This window comes from Heloderma suspectum, chromosome 2 (assembly GCF_057233095.1).
Source record: "Heloderma suspectum isolate Gila_16-S chromosome 2, 16-S_ref, whole genome shotgun sequence".
NCBI lineage: Eukaryota > Metazoa > Chordata > Lepidosauria > Squamata > Helodermatidae > Heloderma > Heloderma suspectum.
In genome coordinates, this window is record NC_139459.1 from 133,674,531 (window position 1) to 133,688,261 (window position 13,731).

The 13,731-nt window shown below is 43.4% G+C and overlaps 1 protein-coding gene across 1 annotated transcript in view; it reads right to left on the reverse strand.

Moving 5' to 3' along the window:
- Positions 1 to 13,731, reverse strand: part of DNAH6 (dynein axonemal heavy chain 6) — a 246,436-nt gene that overhangs the window by 142,870 nt on the left and 89,835 nt on the right. Inside the window, exons 42-44 of the mRNA XM_084834830.1 lie at positions 13,283 to 13,454; positions 5,559 to 5,705; positions 5,388 to 5,461 (exon numbers count right to left, since the gene is read on the reverse strand). Coding sequence (XP_084690956.1) covers positions 5,388 to 5,461; positions 5,559 to 5,705; positions 13,283 to 13,454 — 393 coding nt within the window. The remainder of the gene's footprint in view (positions 1 to 5,387; positions 5,462 to 5,558; positions 5,706 to 13,282; positions 13,455 to 13,731) is intronic.

Below are 13,731 nucleotides of genomic sequence, written 5' to 3' on the forward strand. Positions count from 1 at the left end.
ACTGATAGAGCACACAGAGCTGGGGATCAGCTAACAGAACCCACCACCTCCAATACATACTTGGCTGTGTTTGTGGCACTAAGAAGACAATCTTCAAGGCTGCAATCTTAAGGGAGCATTTGGCCAACAACTCAAAGGGTGGAGCCTTAAGAACCTTATGCACCCAGTTCAGTTTCCACATAAGTAGGCAACCTATGGATGGTAGGAGGACTGAGTTTTCCTCCAAAGGAACCTGTGGATATGAGAGTGAGTAGTGAACAAACCCTTCCCCCTGCAACTCAAAACACTATTTAATACGGTCATATATTGCTGACAGTACTAAAGGTACTATTTTAAAGGTACTATTGCTGAGCTCCTTTTCCAGCCCAGCCTGCAGGCACTGGGGCACTACTTGAATTTTGACACCTGCTAGGATAAGCCTTCCAGGTGTTAGTCTACACCAATGTGAAGGATCCACCAGGACCAGCCCCACCTTCCCTGAGATGTAGGACCACTCAGGACCCAATCCCTGCTCTCCTTCCAAAAATAGGACTGGCCAAACCTGGCCTTCCAGTCCCCCCAGATACCCAGTAGCCACCCACCTAAGTCAAGAGGCACTGAAATTAGCACTGAGGTTATGCAGACAAATCACACCAACTAAAGGTTGGATAAAAGTTTATTAAGATAAAAATAAAGGGATAAAGGGAAAGGGAAGAAAGGAAGTAGCAAGTTACACAAGAGGGTACAAAACCAAATTACTTACTATATACAGAGAGCTTCATGAACGCACACCCAAGCCAAAATAATAAAGCCACCTGGCCTATCCTTACATACCTAAGCATGGATGTCCCCAGATAACAACCAGCCACCTGCAGGTCCAGAACCACCAGGATGAAGGGAGACGCTATGCCTCGACCTCAGCCCTCTTTTAAAGCCAAGCCCTGACAAGCTGAGTACCCAGCTTGCTGGGGGAAAGGTAGTCATGACTGGGGAAGGCAATGGCAAACCACCCCACTATAGTCTGCCATGAAAACGCCAGCGAAAGTGGTGTCCCTCTAGGAGTCAGCAATGACTCGGCGCTTGCACAGGAGGAACCTTTCCTTTCCTGACAAGTATAGGTTAGAGTGTGCATTGATTGCCCCCCATCAGGTGTGTCTTGATACAAACACCTCCACCTGTGCATTTTTTGAAGTCACAAACAGATCAGCTACTCGAACTCTGAAGCACCACTATCTGCTTGAAGACCTGCAGATGAAGGGACCATTCCACATCCTCCACCACTCCCTACTCAGTCAATCTGCTACTGTTTTGGCTGTCCCCGCCAGATTAAATGCAGAGATCAATAGCAGGTGCTTTTTGAGCCAGATTCCCCATGGCCTCCTTGTTAAGCACTCTTGACCTTGTTACCCCCCCCCCCCCGGTTCATGGCAGATATCCTTGTTGAGATATGGCAACCCCTTATCTGTCCTTGTCAGGATATGGTATCCCCTTCTCTGATGTTTGAACTATGCTAGAACCAGCTTTATAGCCCTTTGCTCCAGCAGGTTTATACTCAGCTGAACCTCATGAGGCAATCACAGCCCCTGAGCAACTAGGTCCCCTAGTGTGCATCCCAGCCAAGGAGGCTGGCATCCATCCTGATCACTGTTCAGACCAGACCAGGCAGGCTAACTCCCCTGGAGAGCCTCTGAAATTATATTGTGGTTTTAAGCTTTCATATTTTATATTGTTTTATGTTGAGCTTTGTGGTTTTAATTTTTGTGAACCGCCCAGAGAGCTTTGGCTATTGGGCAGTATAGAAATGAATGAAATAAAATGAAATGAAGTTCTAACCACCAGGCCCAGGATGACCTAAAAGCCTGGGAAAACAGGAGGCTTAAATGCAAATGGGCTGTAATTGCATCTTAGAATGGAAGCAGCAACCCTAGCAGCTCCCTACTGTGGAGGCAGGCCCAAAGCATCAAAACTTTCTGCAGTCCCATGAGACAAACCAGAGACTGCAGATCTGCTCCCTTTGCCACCTTGACTGACCAAATTCCTACTTCAAGAACATCTCATATCCAGAACCACTCCTAGGTACTCCAGGGAGCATGAGGGCATCAGACAGCTCTTTTCTGGATTCAACACAAAGCAAGAGGCCTCTAGACAATTCATTATCACCTGGACATCCTCCCTGTAGGGGGACCGGATAAGGATGTCATCCAGTTAAGGGTAAAGGTAGATGGCCTTTATTATTTGGTGGGCTGATGTCAGGCTAAATGGCATAGTCCTGTATTGAAAATGGCTGCCATAGCCTGTGAACTGAAGGTACTTCCTGTAGCTTGGGCTGATGGGAACATGGAGGTAGGCTTCCAAGAAAGCAAGGAAATCTCATTCCAAGATTATCACTATGACTGATCTGAGAGTTCCCATCTTGAAGTGCTTGTGCAGCAGGAACTTGTTAAGACACATTAGATTGAATATGGATCTGACCTTTCCATTCTTTTTTGGGCACCAAAAAAATAATGGAGTACACCCTGGAGAACCTGTGGCCCAGTGGGACAGATATGTACACAGGAAGTCTGTCTGGGCTTGTTTGGGCATTCCCAGGGCCTTTTCCATGCACAAGATCAGTTGCAGTGTTGTAGAGGAGCACATGCCTCACCTCTGCACCAGGGAAGGGGAGATATTCTGTCCCTCAAACTATTCAAGAAAAATTCAAAGCTCCCCCCACCCCCCAAATTAGCTTCCCATCTGTAACTAGGATGTGTCAGATGGGGAGGGGAAGAAAAAACAATCCTAAGAACGAAAAATATACTTTTTAACAAGAAAACCCCCGTTAAGCTGAAAGGAGCTAAGCATGGAGCCTGTTGCACTAATAAAATACTGTTTATTATAAGGAAGTTCTATAATGGTCAGGAAGTATAGTCACTGCAAGAGGCAGTTCTGAGTGAGGAAGAGCCCAATGACAGTTGGTCCCTGCCAAGCCAATGGAGAGGGGGCTTTGCTGTCTTGCCTCCTCCTCTGATGCAGCCAGGTGCAATGATGTTTGGTGGATATCTATTCTCCAAAAGTGGGGAAAGGGTATACATTTCCACCAAAATTAAAAACTCTGGAGATTCAGATTTTTCCACATCTATAGATGAGCTTTTAACTATGCCAATTTCTGAGATCAAAATTTCAGAGGATTATGATTACAATTTGTTACTTATTTATTTATGTATTTATTTTACTTCATTTCTAGATCACCTTTCTGCCAAAGTAATCAAGGTAGTTTACCATTTAAAATGATGGTTTACAATCTAACAGACACCTAGCTCTACCCCATTTCTTGGCCACATTAAGACAGTGATAAATGCCCTTTAAAATATGTAGTGTCCATCTTGTTGGAAATAACGCATAGAATTGATAGCCGCTTTTCTAAGCAGTAGTCCTAGTGAGAAAGTTACTGGGGATCACCTCCACACCTTTGAATGACTGACAGAATGGCAACTATCACTTAGTATCATTTATAATCCTTACTAAAATTAATGAAATCACTTGGCATTTAGCAGTTTTTCTTTGTCAAGCCTACAACGGAGGAAATACAGCTTAATGAACACAAGACATATTTATGTAGTTAAATATCTGGCAAATAGATTTATTGAAACATATCTCTCAAAGCCTCAAATATTGCTCTAGGAAATATTCCATGTTCCTTCCATATGCCTGTGCCATGGCCATCTGCTGACCAGCTGTTTGCTTTCTGCACTGATTTGATCTGCCATTTCTGGATTTGGTTCAGAATGTATTCCTGAATATGACAGTTCCTTAGAAACTAACAGATATTTCAGATTTGAGAACATTCCATCACCATAGTACAGGGAAGTAATGGGAATCAAGGATTTTGTGAACATTTTATCAGGCTACACTAAGCTGGCCCCACTATTTATGAGAGACATTCTAACCCCAGTACTTCTGCTGGAGTTCTAGAAGTGAAAACAGTTAAGTTGGCTGTGGCCATCTGCAGAGGCACTTGCTTCAGAGGCTGACAGAGGAAACCGACTCTCCTAACAAATGTCTGACGTCAAACTGACTGCCCATTTCGTCCCTTTATTCAGCTGAGGCAGCGCTCTATGTAGTGTTCAAACTCTCACATTATTTGCAACCTCTACTCAAGGCATCAGAGGATGCTGGCTTTTCTTCTGTGAACAAAAAAGAGGGTAAGCCTCAAAGGTACAGTGGAAACAGTCCCTTTTATTGAGGCCCAATGCATTTTGATTCAACGACATGTTCTTAACGGCTGAAACAGATGGACTTCTCAAGCTAGACATCTCAAGAAGTCCCATCAGTTTCAGCTGATTCAGTGCATGATTACCCCAAGCAGCTCCTTTTAGAAAACAACTGCAGTTGGGGGTGAGGGAGTCTTTGACCTCAAAAATTCTGAGTCTCAATGAACTGCATCTTCTCTTTTTTATTTCCTGGACTAGTACCACCCTTCCTTTTTCAATTTTTCAACTCTGCCAGATGTGAGGTGTTGGGCTTGGGAACCACTACTTAGTATCTCCAGACATCCTAGGGAAGAAGAAGGAGCATCCCTTCCTTCAGCAAAGCAACCACTATGATGCAGGTTTCAGTACATTTTTATAAACAGGAAGCCAAGGCAGTGACTGAGTTTGGATGATCAGTGGAGGAAAAGAAGCCACTGTGGCTTCTTTTCCCTGTGCCACTTGCACGCACACCATTTCCCTAATTACTCTTGCCACAGCGTGGGTTGCTCTGTTGTCTGAACCCAGAGAGGTGCATGTGGGGGTCACTTCCAAACCACCTTGTAACTCCTAAAACAAGTAATGGGCTGCAGGGTGGTTTGGAAGCCACCCTTGCTATGCACCTTGCTGGATTCAGATGACATGGCAACCCGTGCTGCAGCAAGGGTAATTAGGGAAATGGTGAGTGCACAAGCAGCACACATGGGGAGGGGGGGAAGCCACTGTGGCTTCTTTTCCCTTTCCCCTTCTTTTCCCAAACCTGTCCAATGTGGAATAGAGGGCCAAGTTAGACGTGACACCATTCTTGCAATTAGCAATTGTGTAAATGGTTCTTTTAAACAGTAAATAGGAAGCACCGAAGTCTTGACCTAAATTGAGATTCTGGGTGGGTGGGGGAGTTTAACCCTTTATCCCCAACCCCGGGGATAAAGGGGAGTTTAGCCCTTTATTCCCAAACCCCTATCCCCCATTGCAGTCCTGATCTGGGTTGAGGGCCCCAAGCCTGCTGTGTAGTTACATTTGAAACAATCCCTAAATGCATTATAAAAATATATTTATTACATTTATATCTCACCTTTGGTCCTTGAAACATCAGGCTTCTGCTTGGTCAAGATGTGTGTGTGTGTGTGTGTGTGTACACACACACACTTTTATACATTTTATATTGTACAGAATGCTCACCTTTATGTAGTCCCCAAATATGATTGGCTTAGATACAAATGAGTCTGGATCAACAGAGACTCCAAAATGTTTGCCTACAAATTAAAATAGGTTGTCAATTGATTTTTAATTATGTATGTACAAAGTTTGCATATTAAATATAATATATACAGGTAAAATAAGTATTCTTACTGGCCATGTCAGCTAACATAGAATAAAAATATTGTTTATCTTCACTACAGATGAGACGGTCATGAAACACTCTCAGACACTCATGACAGAACAGCCTGAATACCTGGGCTTGGTCTCGAACTGACACAGAGTCACACTGCAATATGCCTGTGTAGAAAAATACATGACAAATTCTGTCATTTGCACAAGAAACTATTATCAATACTTTTAAAACAAGTTTTAAATGCTTAATTAGAAAGTTTATTAGGTTCTAAAATGGCTGATAGTTGATAGTCATTAGAGGTGTGCACCCAGAATTTGACTCAGACCTTGATTTGACACTTTGGCAAACAGCTTGATTCTGCTTCAGAGGCTATCCACTTCACCTTGGGTACTGAAGATTCAGAAATCCAAAGCACTGAGGCTCATATTTATCATAAGATAAATACCATGGGATTAAAAAACACACACGACTATAACCTTTTTTCTCTTTGTTAGAACTGGAGATTTGAAAGCACAGTAGCCCCTTAGGAGGGGATTACGCCTGCCAAATGACAATAAAATAGGTACAATAAAAGCTACATGCCTTTATATTTTGCTTTTTTAAAAAAGAGAGCTGCTGATACTTTTTAAATTTTTTGGCAGAGTTGGATGACATTTTCAGGGACAGTTGTCCCTTTTGTCAAGCCTGCCAAGTTTCAGATAAGCAACACTTTGACAGTATCCCAAAGAGGACATGCTTATTCCCCTATGTTCCTTGTGAAGCATTGTTCTGAAAATGACGGACAGCCTAGAGGTGTCTCTAAGTAAGAAACCTGCAAAATTTCAAAAGGATAGGTGCAGTGATTTGCGTGGAGGGGGATTCCTCATCTTTGGGGAGACAGAGTGATTTGCTTCTCCTTCCCTCTCCCACTGGTGTTATGGGCAATTTGTATGAAAATGGAACACATAATATAGGTAGGAAACCTGCAAACCTGCAAAGTTTCAGATGGGTAAGTGTAGGGGCTAGGGATGACTGAAAACCTCTTTAAGGAATTTTTCATAGTGAGGCTTTGGAAAAATGACCATCTCACAGTTTCATCCTTGTCCACCCCCAAAGCACAGTGATTGGAGTCCTCCGTAAATGGTGCTCTGATTGGGAGGTGGACCTGTCAGTAACCCAACCACACTCCCTCCCTTTCCGTTCATCAGTGTTTAAGAGAAACGAAACTGAAAGATACGATTTGGAGAGGAGATCAAATGTCTGCGTCTCTGAGCACAAATTGGTAACAAAACTTTGTTCTGGCCTGGCTTTGGTTCCAGTGCCTTCAAAGGAAGCTCGCTTCACCTCAGGAAGCACCATAAACAATTTTGAAAGGACCACATTCTGCTCAGGCTTTGGGCTTTGTCTGAATCTGATGCACATCTGTAATAGTCAGACATCTTCACCATGTGATAACTGTAGTACTAAGATTTGACTTGTTTGTATGGATGAGCCATCACAGATTAATCACCACAACAGAATATTCACAAGTGGGACTTGAAGCAAAATGCTGCAGTGTGGAGTGGTCCTGTTCAGGATTCCAGTTAGCCAGCCTTCTTCATCTCCATCTGCTCCTGCTCCCCCAGCCTTCCAATTATTTTCTTCAACAGCCAGCATTCGGTGGCCATAGAGCATGTTCACTTCTTACCAGGCTGTTTCTCTTGGAGGGAACAGGTTGCCCCTTGAAGTTTTTTTTTTCTTCCTGAAGATACATTTCTGCTTCTGCAAACCTTGGGTTCCCCCTGAGCATGCTGATACCTCCCTCTTTCTCGGTAGCCCCATTCTGGCTATAAAGCCATCATAACTCACCATGTGAGTTCTCTAATATACAAGTGAGATCTGTAATAAAATGTTGCAGTGGGGAGTGCTCCTGTTCAGAGTTCCAGTCAGCCAACCATCCAACCATGCCTTTTTTCAGGATATGCCATTCATTCCCCCGCCCCTACAGACACTCAGCATTCTGTGGCCACTGATTATGCTCAGTCCTCATTGGCTGGTTTTGGTGCTTTACATCACCTTCGGGGGGTTTCTGAAATGTTTTTTATACTTCTGCAAACCTTGGTATTTCCCCATACATACTGATACCTCCCTCTTATTCCTTAGTCGCCTCATTTGGCTACATAGCTCAGCACCTAAGAACACTATTGATATGTCAATTAATGTCAGCCCAGGCACAGTATTTTTCTGCAAAAACAATTTGACACATTTGATTGAGGATCTCAGCCCAATAAGACTCAGTCCTGTATTCTGACATGTATATTTTCTATCTTTGCTGTAGGGAGAAAGCAATCTTTATTTCAATGTATCTCCCTGAACATTCAACTATTCCTGAAAGATTGTGGGAGGGATATCTCCTTGGACACTCTCCTATGATACCTAGCTCTGAGGAAGGACCACCTCAGAGCCAGGCATTTGGGCCTGGCCAGCTCTCTCTCAACAGCCATGCTGGCTGCTTTTTCCAGCCAATGTAGCTCTTCAGAGTCCACCTGCCCTCCAGATCACCCTGAGAGGATCAGGACGAACCAGTGGGCAGGTGACTGCTCAGGGGAGTATTGCTGTTTGCTCTCCCACTGCGGGATTTGCCACAGTAGGAGAACAGGTCCAGCGGAGCTCTCTGGAGCTTCCACTGTGTGCTGCTTGGTGAGCAACAGCTCTGGAGAGCTCCTGCTGTGGCAAATGCCATGGTGGGAGAGCAACTGGTGGGGCTTTCCAGAGCACCCAGTGCAGTGCCACCTCACTGGAGCAAGGTGGGGCTGGGGGTCCTCTTGGTGGTGGTGGGGAACACACAATTTGCTGCTGCTCCTGCTCTGCTGCCTGAGGCAGAGGTTCATGGTGCCTCATGGGCAGCCCAGCCCTGGATAAAAGTTCAGCTGATGCTCATGCATGCACGAACCAGCTCCAAGTATCTCAAAAATCAAGTCTCAAATTAGAAGATAAACTGCTGAAGGTTGCATCAAAATCTAAAATACACTTCTGAAAGACAAACTTCCAGAAGCTTTATTTATTTAAAATATTTACAGGCCACCTTTCAGGGCAGGAGCCCCCCCCCCCCCCCGGTGGCGTACAATAAAATGCATATAATAAAATTCATAATAAAAAGAATGATGTGGTAATAAAAGCAGCAAAAGTTCCACAAAACAACTGCAGCTATAACCCATTCTGATAAAACATAATCAGGGGAAGGTCAGAGTAAAGTACATCTTCAGGGCCTTCTAAAAGCCTGCAGTGATCAGGCCTGACAGAACCCTGATGGCAACTTATTCCAGAAGTGTGAGGCTACTGAGGAAAAGGTCCTCTCTTGTGTACTTGCCCACCTAACTGCCCTCACAGGTGGGCAAGTGGGAAGGGCCTTTCTTGCTGATTTTAAAGTGTGGGCAGGTTGATGAAGGTGAAGATGATCCTACAAGTAATTTGTTCCCAAACCGTTTAAGGCTCTAAAGGTCAAAAACAGCACTTTAAATTAGGCTCAGAAACAACTGCTACCCAGTGCAGTTGACACGAGGAAATAAAAACTTCTTTTGTGTCATGCTCTCTAGAAGAAAGGTGCGGAATAAATGGTTTAACTACTTAGAGAGCAATCCTATGTCCCCTAGACAGCATCTGGGGGAGGTAGGATTTTTTGGTTTCTCTGCTCCGAGCTTGTAGACAGCACTATGAGCTTGGAATCGGGAAACCGTACTCCCCTCCCCCTCATAGCTGGGCTGGAGGGAACCACGCCGGCTGCCCCTCCATGCTCGTAACATGGATAGGGCAAAAATGGGGAGTTCCCGGGGCTGGGGAATAGACCATGGGAGCTGTTTTAGACAGCTTCCTATGTGGTCTCCAGCCCCGTTCCTGCCCCCTCTCTGAAGCCATGCTTAGGCAAACTGCAGGAAAGCTGGAGCACGGACGGAATCCTTTCTTCCATGCTTCAGCCACCCTGCATTGGATAGGCAGCTGCCTCCAACTTCAGAGGAAGCTGGAGGCGACTGACTATCTTGATAGAATTGAGCCCGGAATAGCAGAAAGCACATGCCTTTTATATTACAAGCTGAAACAGTAGGATACCCTGGTTCCAAATGTAGGAATGACTATGATATAACAAAGGGCAGCTAAAGCTAGAGAGGGTATCCCAAAAATGAGTAAAGTAATTGCCCCTCATTATGTAAGTCAGTTACAATCCCAATGTAACATATTACTACAAAATATTTTCTATGTGCTATACAACCACTGAGGTGGAATATTAACAGAGATGAAGATATAAGAAATATAGACAGATGAAATTTAATATCCTGCCTTCAAGATCAGGAAAGCTTCTTAAGACTGATACCCATACTTACCAAATCTGTTGCATAATATTGTAGATCAAGAATACATCCTAGCAGACTCCAAAAAGCAATCACTTTATGCTGTGAAGCATGATATTTGATTTCCTTTAGTAGCTTAAAATGGATAGCTATGACTATTATTTATAGTAATAAAATTGTGCTGCCATGGTAATGCATTGCAGCTGACAATTCCTGCAGCTAAGAATTCCGAAGGTTGACCTCATATTAAATAGCATCTTATTGCTATTATTGTAGAGTACATTGTTCTCTGGGTGTTTAGTGGTTCATACTTTGCTTATTAAATGAGAGGATGCAAAACAGAAAGGCTTTCTTTAACAAGGCCTCCCAAATTCTGAATAACTCAAAGCCTTTCCCTTTAAGCCAGCAGTGGGGAACCTTTTTCATCCCGAGGGCTGAATTCCATTCAGAGAAGCTCCTCGGGGCCGCATTCCAGAGGTAGGCAGGGCCAAAGGCAATAGGGGTGGGGCCAAAAGAACAGCATTTTTTAGCTTAACGCTCTTAATGCCAGTAAACAAGCCTTAGGAAAGGCATTTCAAACTTTCAGAATGGAGAAAAACCATGCAAAACTTAGAAAACCACTAAGTTATCAGTAGTCAGGATGGCCATTTGGGGAATCCTGGAAGACCAGATTGAGAGTGCAGGAAGGTCAGATTTAGCCGGGGGGGGGGGGGGGGCTGAGGTTCACCACCCCTGCTTTAAACTTTCAGTGAGAATATGCACAGTCTGAACCTTGAAAGCAAGTAATTTAAATCTATGCTGTATAATTCTGGTTTTGATCATAAAAAAAACCCTGAATGGTAATGGTATAGACCTTGTTACAGAATGTCCTGTATAAGAGTTCTTTACAGAACAGGAAGCAAGTGAGTAATGATATGTATACTACAGTAAATGTCCAAAATCTGCTGTATGTTGACATTCACGTGTGTATGCTGAACATTCCAAATGAATTTCTGAACCCACGCAAATGGACATATCCCCAGTCTTTAGGCATATATCAGTGACTGCTGACAATCACATTTAGGTGACTGTCGCCATTCACTGATGTATCTAGATGTTACTGAACAGAGCTCACTGTACTTCAGAGGTGCAAAAACACGCTCATGCGGTGTTCATTGTGGAAAAGAATACATAAGCTGGGTTAAAATGGGGAGTATTCAATATAAAACTGATGAGATGATAAAAATAGATGAGATGGAAGGTGTTAAGCATGAAAAGGATGGGATAAGATAAAATGTATAAAATGGGGTAGCAAACTAAAATAACAATATATGATACATAATAGATGGGGTGCTTCTCATATTAAACAATAATTATGTTTCACTGCCAGATTTATTGGTCACAATGACTACTGATGAAAACCCCTTCTTGGCTCTGGACTTGCCCCCTTTCCTTGTGCATCCCCCATTAGGTCACCCAACACCCAATGTGGCCACCAATCCAAAAAGGTTTGTGCACCCCTCCTCTACCCAGTGGTTAGGGGATTTGTCCAAGCTCTACCCAAGCGGGCAGTGCTGAGCAGCCAGTCACAGAATCATTGAATAGTAGGGTTGGAAGGGGCCTATAAGACCACTGAGTCCAACCCCCTGTTCAATGCACGAATCTAAGTCAAAGCATCCCTGACAGATGGCTGTCCAGCTTCATCTTCAACGCCTCCAGTGTGGGAGAGCCCACTACCTCCCTAGGTAATTGGTTCCATTGTCGTGTTGCTCTAATAGTCAGGAAGTTTTTCCTGATGTTCAGCCAGAATCTGGCTTCCTGTAACTTGAGCCCATTATTCCGTGTCCTGCACCCTGGGATGATAAAGTAGAGATCCTGGCGTTCCTCTCAGTGACAGCCTTTCAAGTACTTGAAGAGCGCTATCATATCTCCCCTCAGTCTTCTCTTCTCAAGGCTAAACATGCCCAGTTCTTTCAGTCTCTCTTCATAGGGCTTTGTTTCCAGTCCCCTGATCATCTTTGTTGCCCTCCTCTGGACCCTCTCGAGCTTGTCTGCATCCTCCTTAAAGTGCGGTGCCCAGAACTGGACATGGTACTCAAGATGAGGCTTAACAAGTGCTGAGTAGAGGGGAACTAGGACTTCATGGGATTTGGAAGCTATATTTCTATTCATGTAGCCCCAAATAGCATTTGTCTTTTTTGCAGCCACATCACATTGTTGCCTCATATTCAGCTTGTGATCTACAACAATTCCAAGATCCTTCTCGCTGGTAGTACTTTTGAGCCAAGTATTCCCCATCTTGTAACTGTGCATTTGGTTTCTTTTTCCTAGGTGCAGAACTTGGCATTTATCCCTATTAAATGTCATTCTGTTGTCTTCTGCCCAGCACTCCAGCCTATCAAGATCACTTTGAATTTTGTTTCTGCCTTCCAAGTTACTAGCTATCCCGCCCAATTTTGTGTCATCTGCAAATTTGATCAGCATTCCCTGCACCTCCTCATCCAAGTCATTCATGTCTTCTAGGCTGGCACTTCTGGAGACCCTTAGTGCTGCTGCTTCAAAACTCATTGGGACATAGAAAAGTAACACATTATTACAGTCCAGCAACTGGCAAAATGGCCCAGCAGATAGCAGCAGCAGCAGAGGGTGGTAAATAACAGAGCTGTGCTAGCTAAGCTGGGGAGAGCATGGGCTCTTCAGTGCAACAATCCCATGCATATCTACTCAGAAGGAAGTCCCTTTGAGTTCAGTTACTTCCTCCCAGGAAAGTGCATGTAAGATTGCAGCGTAAGAGTGGATTCTCACTCATCCGGCATAACTCAACATGCTCTTTATGTGTTGAAGAGATACACGTTACAGGTAATTCCCATGTGTACATTTTTGTGGTCAGCTTATTGGTAACACTGCTAGTTCTGAGAGTACATCTATCGGGAAACATTATAAAGCTACATGTGTTGTCATTGTGCACATCTGCTGCAGATACAAGAGCCTCTGGAGGCATAGAGTTTTCAAATTCCAGAGCAAGCTGAGCCAACAAATGTTGCTAGTATGATCCCTGACATTTTGCATTGCAGACATCATTATGAGTAACACATGGTGTTGATGAGCTAACAGCACAATTTATTTTACACACTGTTGTACTGGCTGTCCTCTTCTCTTTCATACAATTCTGTATTCCTGTTTTTCTCTAGTCTCTTCAAACAGGCTTTCTGTGTTCAATTATTTACAGTAACTCTAAAGATATACAATGTGCTTCATTATTCTTTACTGCCAATATTATATGAAGTTATTTAAAGCTAAAACATGCACACAGACAATGCACTGAGATATAAAACATGTAATATTGAAATCGCAAAGTATACGGTGGCTAGTAAGAAATTACTAGAGAAAATAATGATTGAAAATATGAACACAGAATTGGAAAAGAAAATGTGCCATATGGAAAACATATACGTTACCTTGCACACACTTTGACAAATCACGTAAATTAAACACATAATGGGATTTTGCCGGTGTTGGGAGAAGATCAATGCTCATTCTTTGATATATTTCAACAGCAGCATCCACAATACTTTTTGCACTCTGCTTTACCGCTGCAGAGAATTCAGCCAAAAAGCCTTTTAAAATAGCCTAAACCGTGGAAAAATGACACAACAAAACTTTTAAGCACAAAGTAAAATTAAAGTTTTATTTTGCTTCTTTCTTTTACTCTAATCAAACCAGCTGTGATTCCAAGTTTTTTTTTCAAAACTACAGTTCTTCATATGAACTTAAAAAACACCCTGTATTCATATAATTGTTTCAGTAACTGATGTATTGTGTGTGCGTGAGTGCCATCTCATATCCGGAAAACTTCCCCATTTCTTCCAGTGAAGGTGACAGTTCCGTGTGTACAAACAAATCCATT